The sequence below is a fragment of the Vipera ursinii genome (assembly GCF_947247035.1).
Source record: "Vipera ursinii genome assembly, chromosome: 1".
Classification (NCBI taxonomy): domain Eukaryota; kingdom Metazoa; phylum Chordata; class Lepidosauria; order Squamata; family Viperidae; genus Vipera; species Vipera ursinii.
In genome coordinates this window covers 263,879,282-263,891,257 of record NC_139512.1, presented here as the reverse complement: position 1 = coordinate 263,891,257, position 11,976 = coordinate 263,879,282, and the positions used below count along the sequence as shown (strand labels likewise).

The 11,976-nt window shown below is 38.3% G+C and overlaps 1 protein-coding gene across 1 annotated transcript in view; it reads right to left on the bottom strand.

Moving 5' to 3' along the window:
• Positions 1–638: 638 nt before the first annotated feature.
• TMEM200A (transmembrane protein 200A) overlaps positions 639–11,976 on the bottom strand; it is a gene marked incomplete at its 3' end in the record, with an annotated part of 38,124 nt that continues 26,786 nt past the window's right edge. The window contains exons 2-3 of the mRNA XM_083353430.1: positions 7,759–7,878; positions 639–2,133 (exon numbers count right to left, since the gene is read on the bottom strand). Of these exons, the coding sequence (XP_083209556.1) occupies positions 639–2,117 (1,479 nt within the window). The 5' untranslated portion in view covers positions 2,118–2,133; positions 7,759–7,878. The remainder of the gene's footprint in view (positions 2,134–7,758; positions 7,879–11,976) is intronic.

The window sequence follows — 11,976 nt, the reverse complement described above, 5'->3', positions numbered from 1 at the left end:
GATGATTCTCTCTGGTGGCAGATGAAAGCTTTTAGGTACAGAAAAGGGGACAAAACAAAAACATCCAGAAATTTTGAGTACCTTTGAGGATTTTACAAATGATACCAAATATGACCTTGGTACTTCAGACTTTAAATTTGTTTCTATCATGAGCCAAAAACATCATTCTTAAACTTGCAGTCTCTGATGGTTCTGAACACTGAAACGTATTTAATCAGGCACAACTCTACTTTTAACTATGAAAAACAAAGCAAAACAGAACATCCTTATGTAGAAACAAAGAAGAAATGACTAGAAAGCAATCTGGATTTAAATCACTCAAACTTGCTGAACAATTATAAGTGGCACAGTAGCTGTAAATTAAGATATTATTTCTTAATCTACCATACCATTGCTACCTAATGCAATCACTAACCAAATAACATTATGTCAGGGCCATGTTTTCATGAACAAGCTACTTAACAATAAACTTTTGTCATTGCGGTGATGGGAAAAAAATATTTGCAAGCACAAGGCAATTTTAATCAGAGAGAAATATTCAATAAGAATACGGTTGCACTAATAGGAGTGAAAGGGTTTAGAATGTTTATTTTATAAAATAAATACTGTCAAATATATTAACTGTAGTCATCTGACCATCAAAATCTTGTTTCTGAAGTTCCACGCTTTAAATTGTTACTCAAAAACTCATCATGCTCAAAACTCAAATTATTGTGAGACCTGGAAATCATCAATAGTTTTTCTTTATTAGTAAAGTCTTTCTTCACTGCAGCTGGTGGTACGAGAAGCCTGTCCATAGGGTCTTCCTTGTTTTCTAGTTTCATATAACCTTTGCTGTTACTCCGGTCCAGTCGTGGCCAGCTTGGATGTTTTCTTTGTTCACCTTGGACAGTGAGAGTAGAAGGACCCCTATCCAAGTCTAGGGATTTTGAATGTGCAGACAAGTGATGCAAAGAAGTGTTGGACCCGAACTGTTTTCTGGCTGCACCGGGTGATAAGAGCTGTCCAGTGCTGGCTCCAAGAGTCATTGAGGATTTGAACTGACTGAATGAAGAGTCTCCGTATAAAGTGTTGCGTGGTAACAAAGCATTGGCAGATTTGTAGCTATCGCTGGTATTCGTTAATGGGAGGGCCAAAGAATCCATGGACAAGTTTCTAGGTCGGTCTCTACTCCTTGACGAATCCTCAGTGATATTGTCAATACTTGGCTCATCAATAACACAGTTATTCAGTTTGATTACAGGTAAGGTGAAAGCATTAATGGAAGATGACACAATCGATTTTGTTTCACACTTCAGAGAGCCACTGCTTCTTTCGTCCCTTGCTTTCCCAGAGTGAGGGTAAAGGCCAAAGACTGAACCAGAGTGTTCCATCAGCAGAGGTGACATAAGGTTTGGGATTGATTTCTTGGTCTCGTTTCCAGCAAGTTCATCCTCTTCATCGTTGCTAACCCTTTGAAAGTTGCTTGCAAAGCCTGAGAAAGGAGCAATTGTATTGGCAGCCAGTCGGGATGCACAAGAGCTTCCAGCATGCTTGATTTCATTCTCTCCTGTTAAGCCGGTGTAGGCACCGTTCAGCTGCCTTTGCTGACTGATTCTCAGAGTGTGGATGTCAATCACAGTGGAATAGATGTCCCTCATGTGTATGATTTTTGTCTCCTTGTCCCTGTTTTCATGAAGCATGGCATTTGCACAAATAAAAATAAAAATCCCAATCCCCATAGTGAAAGGCCCCAGCATTTTCATTTTATCAGAATGTAAATGCTGCTCAAGGAAGCGCATAATAAATCCCCCTCCTCTTCCGATTAACTGAGTCTCATTTAGCGTCAAGCTGTCTTCCGGTTCCAGGAATGAGTCTTTTGGGGGCCAGTAACCAAGAATGGCCATAGCAATTCCAAGGAAAGAAATCAGCACCCCCAGGACAAGGAAGAATCCCGATGGGGAATACAGCCGGATTTTGCCTCGGACTACAACCACGTCCGTCCTTGGCCGACGCTTGGCTGGTTTCTGTTCCTCAGGAGCTGGTGATGTTGCACGATTGAGATGGTGTTGGGATCTGGCGGAATCTTGCCTTTTTAAGGCAGCCAGTCCTGTTATGACTCCTCCGGTGGCTATCATAATTTTCTATTTTGATCTGAAATTGAAAGCAAAAACAAAAGACTTCAAAAAGTAACAACAGGCACTAAATATGAAGCATTCGGTACTTCTCAAAACTGTGTAACTCTAACCTGTAATTTAGTACACTCAGAACTCTTCATACTACAAAGACTGTTTCATATAGTATACTGTATGCTGAATATATTCTGAAACTGCCTTATGTAATTATATAAAAAATTACTTGTAAATCAATACAGGTAATCCTTAATGTACAACCACAGTTGAACCCAAAATTTATGTTTGTTAAGTGACAAATTCGTTAAGTGACTTTTGCCCCATCTTACGACTTTTTTTTGTCACATTTGATAAGTGAATCACTGAAGTTGCTGAATTAGCAACCCGGTTGTTATGTCAATCTGATTTCCCCATTGACTTTGCTTGTCATAAGGTCGCAAAAGGGGATTGCATGACCCAGGGATACACTGCAACTGTCATAAATGTGAGTCAGTTGTCAAACATCTGAATGTAAATCATGTGGGATGCTGCAATGGTTATAAGTGTGGAAAATGGTCATAAGTCACTTTTTTCAGTGCCTTTGTAACTTTGAACAGTCACTAAGCAAACTATTGTAAGTCAAGGACTAGCTGTACATGGATTTCCAGCAGAACAAAGAATCAACTACAATGTCCATAATAAATGAAATGTCTGCTCAATAGTAAAATATCTTATCTAGTAAAATCAGTAACAAAGAATATAGATTTTAGATGCCAGTCTTGAAAACAATTGTGATGCTTTTTCTTGATTATTATTTTTTTCATAAGTCATTTCAAGTCATTAAAATACTGATATTTATTTGCAGGACCATATAGTGCCAGGCATTGCTTCATATAAGTTCCTGATGTTAGTAACAAATGGCTGGAATTGTGATTTCACCAATGCCTGAGATGGAAAAAGTGACACCTAGATTCAAGATCGCCTCTGATGCTTCGGAATAAATTTATTTTAGAGCAAAATCAAAATATTTTTACCTTTCAATTTGTATTATACAATAGCATTTGCATGATGGATTCCATGAATCTGAGCATTGTGCTATTTAAAGTTAGGAAATCAGGGTTGTTTTTTTATGAGCATTGTTAAACTACTATGAAGTCTCTATTTCAAATGAGATGAGACTGCATAGGTACAATAGTGGTGCCAAATCAATGGATGTTTTTTTTCCTCTTCAGGGATTATTTGCACAAGTAATTAAAGCCTATCCTTCTCGCCCAGCAAGAAACTGAAACTTATTAAGAATTGACTTAGGACTACCAAGCAATTCCAGTAAACAGTGGCTAATTAATCCAATTAAGAATCAGAACCAAGAAGCAGAAGCTGCTTTAAAGATAAAAGCAACAAGATACCTCTAATTAAAGGGCTACTTAGAAGAAAAAACAAAATAGCATTTTGGAAATTTATGTCGGATAACTTGGTATTGCATGAGGTTTAAGAGCAATATTGGTACAAATCAAGACCAAAGGAAGCAAAAAAAATAATACTCCAGAATATGAAGTTATTTAAGTTTTTTGTAAAAAAAATCATTGTGATGAAATGAGCAGTGAGAACTAACCATTTTAAATTACATAACCCAAACTTTATCCTGTTAAAAAGCAAAGAAGATTTAGCCACTGAAGCTAAATGCACAGACTGAAATGAAAGCATGCTTCAATAATTTATACTGAAGAGAGTGAAAAATGAAAAAAGGAACAACCCAATTTGCAAGGGAATGCGAAAAATAAAAAAAGGACAGCGAGCGACTGGCTTGTTTGGGAAAAGATTTCTATGCTGAAACAACCTTTTCAAAACTTGAAAGTCTTATCTCTTTGCATAGACATTTATTATAGGAAGTAAAAAGAGCAGCAGATCAGTGAATTCATAAGATGGGCTGGATTCTATGAAGTGAATAGTAGGTTGCGGCTGAAAGGACTTTTAAGAAAGAGCTAATGCTGCCTGGAGCAAGCACTGCAGATGCTTAGCAACAAGAGAACACCAACACGGAGCCTACAGACCTCTTGGTAGGCCTGGTGATAGAGCAGGTTGCCATGACAGCAGTAGCACAAAAAGAAGAACTAGGTATACTACTGTTGGCCAGCCTCACAGCAGGGACACAAAATCAGAACTTGGCATATCTGCTACAGATTTACTGAGACTAAAAACAGAGGTAAGAGTGACACAAATAATCTTAGCACTGCATGGATTCAGGATAATTCACACTTTAGATGAGCCACTATATATCAGGACTGATTACAATACACACACACGTATGTATGTATGTATGTATGTATGTAAGTAAGTAAGTAAGTAAGTAAGTAAGTAAGTAAGTAAGTAAGTATGGTGATAAATGATCATGCAACTTTGAAAAGGCAAAGACTTTCCTGGCAGGCCACAAACTTTTCATGGAGAAGACCTGGCAGCTCCAGAAGAGGCTGGAAAGTCCTGTCTCAAATCTGAGGAAGATGCTAATCATTCCCACATCTAGTATGCAGAAGCCTACATACTGGCCAATAGATGGGAGCAAAGAGTTAGGATTTTTCTATATGTCTTTGCTGCCATATCATGATCATCTGGATTTCTGCAGCTGAGATATGGTCTTGTCATGCCAAAACATAGACCAAAAAACATTAATGTACATCTTTGAATGAGTTCTCCTATGACACAGTCTCATGCTGATCCAGTATTGAATTATTGGCTGAAAGACATCTAATTGAGTCATTCCGTGTAGATTCTGAATTTGCTCTGTCTTCAACCAGCCAACAAGGAATAGGACAACGTGTAACAAAGACACAGGAAGCTTTGACACAGGGTAAATTTGTATGGTATCAGTTCAGCGATTACAATACAGGGAAAATGTAAAGACTGAGATTCTGCAGTCTGTAATTCTACAATTGCAAGCTATAAGTAAGCCTTGATCCTTATGTATCCAGACCAAGGGCTCCAAAGGTTTCGGAGGCTAAATCCTATTGAGAGTGCTAGGCATGTTTAGCCTAAAGAAGACAAGAAGGGAGATGTGATATTAGTTTTTCAATACATACTGTATGTGAAGAGATGCCACAAGGGAAATAGTATGGATTTATTTTCCAAAGCAACCGGTAGATGGAAGCTCTACAGCAGGGGTGTCAAACTCAATTTCATTGAGGGCCGCATCAGCATTGCGGTTGCCCTCAGGGGGCCGGGTGGGTATGGCCAGGGTGGGCGTGGCCTACTGGGTGGGCGTGGCTAGAGTGCGTATGGCCTACTGGGTGGGCATGGCCAGCTCTACCTCGTTCGCATCAAGGGTGCCTATGGGGGCCTGGGCAGGAGTGGGAGAGATCTGAGGGTCTCTGGCAGAAGGAGGGTCTCTGGGCCAGGGCCAAGGTCGTGGGGGCCGTTCCCTCACTGTTTCCAGGATGGCTTCGTGGGCCGCATGAAACCACTTCGCGGGCCGGATCTGGCCCCCGGGCCTTGTGTTTGACATGTCTGCTCTACAGTGAGAGATTCAAACTTGAAATAAGAAGGAATTTCCTGTCTTTGAAAGCTGCTAAGCAATGGAACAACCTGCCTCCTAAAGTCATAGGTGCGCCATCCGTTGATGTTTTCAAGGAAAAACTGGATAGCCATTTGTCCAGGATGGTATGAGGAGCCTGCACTGGGCAGTGTAGTCAAAGAAATACAACAGGAAAAAGAAGAAAGAATGCTATGATGTCCTGACATACCCTTCTTTGTATTACGTAGTAATAACAAGGAAGGAAAGAAAGAAGACAAGAAAGAGAGGGTGAAATTATTGTTTTTAACTGGAGGATAGTAATTTGAGGAAAGCTTTATTCTTGTTTCATATGTTTTTGTCTTAAACCAAGGACAGTTACATGAAAGAACACTAACTGAACATCATTTTTGTTTAGTATCCTTTTCCTCTGATATCCTCTTACTTAGCTCATTTCCTGGTTATATTTAATCCATAAGTTCCTTGTGTTGGGAATTTGCTTTTTGCTTTTATTTCCTTGTAAACGGCCATACATATTGATGATGGTATGAAAAAAAAGAATAATTATGTGTTTGAAATTAACTAATTTTTAATGCATTTACTATGGCAAACGCTCAGATTGTCATGGTGTGACTTTCAAAGTGACTTCATTCTTTGGTTTAGTTCATTTATTGGTGCTTTTTTATCTTCTTTGCGCCATTCACATTTGTGAAATCAAAAGTCAAAATTTCCTGAGTTATGTGATCTGACTACTTTAGAAGTACCAGAGGAATCTATGTTTGGTACACAGAAGATGATGTTATGCTAAAAACTAAGGAATACATTAAAAACACAGTAATAAGCACATCCATGCTAATAATACTGGGGGAACTTAACTTTTATGAGCCAACCTTAACGGTCAGGATGAGGGCACCCACTCTTTCCAGTCCAATGAGATTGTATTACTTCATCTCCAATTTATCTATGCCCAATATAGAATTAATTTTCATATCTGAATAAGATGAAAAGGAAGTGATGGCTTGGTTGCCAAAATTCATTAGCAGAAAGATGTTCCTGAATAAAAACAACTTTCTTCTCCTCCTCTCTCTTTCTTGCATCTAACTCAAAAAGATGAATCTCAGGATAAACAAATCTTAAGAAAACTATTTTCTCTGTGGGAAAATACATTTGTATTGAAAATACATTTGCATTTTCTCTGCATGTTAGACTATGCAGCTCTATATTTCCCTTGTGCCCAGCCAGCACAGTCAATTGCCCAGAATTATTCTAATATGTTCTATGTCCCGTGTATATAAATATTAGTTATTTCTCCCCATTTTCTTTTCTTTTGATTATTTTAATTTTAGATTGAAACAGGGAGACCATGAGTTGACTCAGACCAAGGTTGAATTAGCCTTCCATCCTTCTGAGGTCAGTAAAATGAGGACCCAGATTGTTGGGTGCAATATGCTGACTCTGTGAACTGCTTAGAGAAGGGCTGTAATGCACTGTGAAGTGGTATATAAGTCTAAGTGCTATTGCTATTGAGATTCACTCTTTGGGCACAAACGACCTGTGTGACCTTGGGCCAATCTCTCTTTCAATCCTAGAAGAAGGCAGTGCCAAACCACTTTTGAACATCTTGCCAAAAAAATTGAAGAGACCAATCCAGGCAGTTGCCTAAAGTCAACATTGACTCGAAGGCACTCACAGAGGGGGAAAAAATACAAATATGCTATAATACCTTAACAGCAGGTTAGGAAAGCAAGAAATGTGTGACTATTTGAGTGTTCAGTACAAACATTGTCATAATAAAGAGCCTTAATATGAATGCCTACTCTGAAAGAATAATCCTTCTTTGCTAGCTAAAGTATTAGATAACTAAAAGCCTTGGGCATCTGTAACTGACTGATGAGATGATAGATCAGATGAGCAAATTTGAGCTGAACATTCTGCTAAGCAGTTCTTCTCTGGCTGCTACTGATAGCAGCCAACTGCTACTGATAGCCTCTTGCTAAGGCTGACAGAAAATTTGTTCAAGGAGACCAAATCATGTAACCTTGACCTGTGACACCTTCTCTTTTTCAACTGAGCCATGTAAAATATTACCCTTTTCAAATCTTACAAGCCATTGCTGTTCTTTTTCCACTTTCTAACTCTTGCCACCCTCATTCTTGATGTACCTACCCCCACTCAGGAACTATTAAAAGACTGTCCTTTCAAACATCGCTTCTCTTCAGTACCATCTGTGGTGGCAATCGCATCTTGTTGCCTCTAGACAGTCGCTCATCACTATCCAGCAGTTATCTGTAAATGGGACACAGATAAAAAACAAAAGGACAACCATTTGTATGAAGCACAAGCTCTCCTGTGGATTGCCCTACTAAGCTCTTTAAATCATACTTCTTTTGAGATTAATCTTTTTTTTCCCCAATCCTGATTTCTCAATCTAGTAGATATGCGTTTACCACAATAAAAATCACAACAATGAATTAAGAAGGGAAGTGGGGGTAGGAATTAGTACACTGAGGCTGAGGACACTTTTTCATCCATCATGCCTTCATAAACTGGTTAGATTAATCAGAAAACTACATTTATTTTCCTTAAATAAGATTAGCAGAAGCTGTTCCTGAAGACCCACCTGCCTTTTAAGAGCATAATTGCTTTTTTTCTTATTCTAAAAAGCATTTTTAGTTTCAAGAGGTACAGCATTCATAGCAAATCAGCTGAGGAGGAGCAAAGAGGCAAAGAGAATAACAACACAATATACTAGCTTAAAGGCAATTATAATTGCTCTTCCCAAGCAGGAACGCCAGTGTCTAAAGATATGCGCAGGGTATAATACTAAGCTTTTTAGGAATATGGATGTGAATATTATTACAATAGTGTAAACGAAATTAAAGGTCAAACATATTTCTAACCATAAACTCCCTATTTGACTGCTATTTAACTCTTCCCATCTCAAGTTTTTTTCTTTTGTTTCTCCTTCTGCATAACAGATTTGCTAAGACTGATGTACAATTGGGACTAATGGATAAACAGCTGGAAAAAAAGTCATGGAACTTTGTTTTATATATATGATGACTGCAGTGAGATGATTATAGCTCAAAAGTGGAAAGGTCCATACTGCCCAAAAAGGAGGAATGGTTGGTGAAGATGATGGGACTTGCAGAGATGGCTAAATTGGCTTCTTTGATTAAAGTAAAGACAACTTCATTTGTTGCTGACTGGAAACACCTTAAGGACTTTTATATGAAAGAGGAAAAAATGAACTTTTGATTTGTGGTTTCATGATTAGAAGACATTAATAATACTGTAGAAAAAATTCTAGCTTCACATGCTAGTAAAGTTATGCTTAAAATCCTACAAGCTAGACTCCAGCAGTATGTAGATCGAGAACTACCAGAAGTACAGGCAGGATTTCCAAGAGGCAGAGGAACTAGAGATCAAATTGCCAACATACTCTGGATCATGGAGAAAGCTAGGGAGTTCCAGAAAAACATCTACTTCTGCTTCATTGACTATGCTAAAGCATTTGATTGTGTGGATCACAACAAACTGTGGCAAGTCCTTAAAAAGATGGGAGTACCAGACTATCTTATTTATCTCTCGAGAAACCTATATGCGGGTCAAGAAGCAACAGTGAGAACTGGACACAGAACCACTGATTGGTTCAAAATAGGGAAAGGAGTCCAGCAAGGCTGTATACTGTCACCCAGCCAGTTTAACTTATATGCAGAGCACATCATGAGAAAGGCAGGGCTAGATGAATCAAAAGTTGGAATTAAGATTGCCAGGAGAAATATCAACAACTTAAGATATGCAGATGATATCATTCTAATGGGAGAAAGTGAAGAGGAACTAAAGAGCCTCTTGTTGCGGGTGAAGAAAGCTTGAAACTTAACATTAAGAAAACCAAGATCATGGCATCCGGCCCTCTCAATTCCTGGCAAATAGATGGGGAAGAAATGGAGGTAGTGACAGAATTTATTTTCCTGGGCTCCAAGATCACTGCAGATGGGGACTGTAGCCAAGAAATTAAAAGACGCTTGCTCCTTGGGAGGAAAGCCATGGCAAATCTAGACAGCACACTAAAAAGCAGAGACATCACCCTGTCAACAAAAGTGCGTATAGTCAAGGCTATGGTCTTCCCAGTTGCAATGTATGGCTGTGAAAGTTGGACCATAAGAAAGGCTGAGCGCCAAAGAATTGAGGCCTTTGAACTATGGTGCTGGAGAAGACTCCTGCGAGTCCCTTGGACTGCAAGGCGTTCAAACCGGTCAGTCCTAGAGATCAACCCTGACTGCTCTTTAGAAGGCCAGATCCTGAAGTTGAAACTCAAATACTTCAGCCACCTAACGAGAAGGAAGGACTCACTGAAGAAGAGCCTAATGCTGGGAAAGGTTGAGGGCAATAGAAGAAAGGGATGACAGAGAATGAGGTGGCTGGATGGAGTCACTGAAGCAGTAGGTGTAAGCTTAAATGGACTCCAGAAGATGGTAGAGGACATGAAGGCCTGGAGGAACGTTGTCAATAGGGTCGCGATGGGTTGGGCACGACTTTGCAACTAACCATAACAACAACAGAAAAAAGAAAGCTTTTTTGTAACCACAAAGTAAGGACTAATTTTGTAATCATACTACAGTATATTTGCTACAAAGGAAATCAGAAAGCTTTTCTATTTCTTTTTATCTTGTCTTTTCTGCACTTTTCTATTTCTCCCTTTCCCTTTTCTTTCTTTATTTGTCATTGGGTTTTGTTACTTTTTAATCTTTTAAAAAAACTTTTAAAATGCATAAATACAGTAACACATTTGTAGAGGCAAATAAAATCTTTGTCTTTGCTTCAGCAATCTTTTAACTATTCCTCTTGTAATTCTACTATTATTCACTAAATCCCATTGAATGATTAGTGTGCCTAATTAAAACCCATCACTTTCACTGTTCAGTGCTTCATTTCTTTGAGTATCTTCCTTCAACCTCAATTGTTAATCCCATGCATCTATCATCTACTGTATAATAAACCTGTCATCACAAACCCAAAATTTGAATGGAGGAGACATATCTAATATTAGTATTCTAATGCATGTATTCTGTATGCTAGATAGAGACAGAGATTTCAGCCTTCCCAATGTGATACCTTCCAGATGTTTTGGATAATAGCTACTTTCATTCTGAATGTGAGGACTGCAAAATTATAGATTTGTAATCTGACACACTTGCAAATTTGAAAAAAAATGTCTATGTTTCCAACTATTAGGAAAAACATGTTCAGGAAGGCAAAAAAGGTAGAATGGAAAAATGTAGAAATGTAAAGTGAAACCTGCAAGAGTGCTATAATTACACATAAATTACATATTTATATTCTATTTTCTAAGGATTGAACACGTCACCCATGATTTCTATTTTTGTTTTTATTATTAGATTAATTTTACCACGTGTCTTATGCTGAAAGCTGATTCTTCAAGGTTACAGAGTATGGGTGAACTGAGATTTGAGCGGATATTCAAGATTGAAAATATAGCAGTACTTGTCCTTTTTAAATAAAGTAAATAATCCATGAATTTAAACAGTAATGCACATTAGTCAAATTATGCATTTGATTGTTCATTATCTATCATGAAATGAAGAGTTTATTTAATCCAGCATTCTGTTTCCACATAGGGGGGCAAGTGGATGCTAGTAGAAATACATACTTCTACTACTATTTCCATCCAAGCAAGCAGTGCTAAAAGACATAATAAGCTATTGCCATCAAGACTACTAAATGATAGTCTTTTCCTCTGTGTTTATCTTAATCCCTATCAGTTTATTTCAGCAAAGTCTACACTCTGCATGATATGCTGGGTGAAGATCTTCTTTTTCTTTGTCTCTAAACTTTTTTTCCCAATCAACTTAATTAGAAGATGGCTATGAGAATCAGGCACATTACTGTGGTTGCCCAATTACAGACAGTCCTCAATTTACAATCACAACTGAGCCCAACATTTCTATTGCTGAGACAGCTGTTAAGTGAATTTTGGCCCATTTTATGACCTTTCATGACACAGTTATTAAGCAAATCATTGCAATTCTTAAATTAGTAACACCAGGGCTTTTTTTGTCATAGAACACTCAGAACGGAGTTCCGGCACCTTTTTTGGATGGAACCTTGTAGGGTAGGCAAGGTGAGTTGTATGACGTGTGAGTTCCGGCACCTTTTTCTTTTACAAAAAAAGCACTGAGTAACACAGTGTTGAAGTGAATCTGTCTTCCCCATTGACTTTACTTGTTGGAAGGTTGCAAAAGGGGAGCATATGACCCTGTGACACTGGGCCCATCATAGATATGAGTCAGTTGCCAAGCATCTGAATTTTAATCACATGACCATGGGGATGCTGCAATGATCATAAGTGTGAAAAATGGC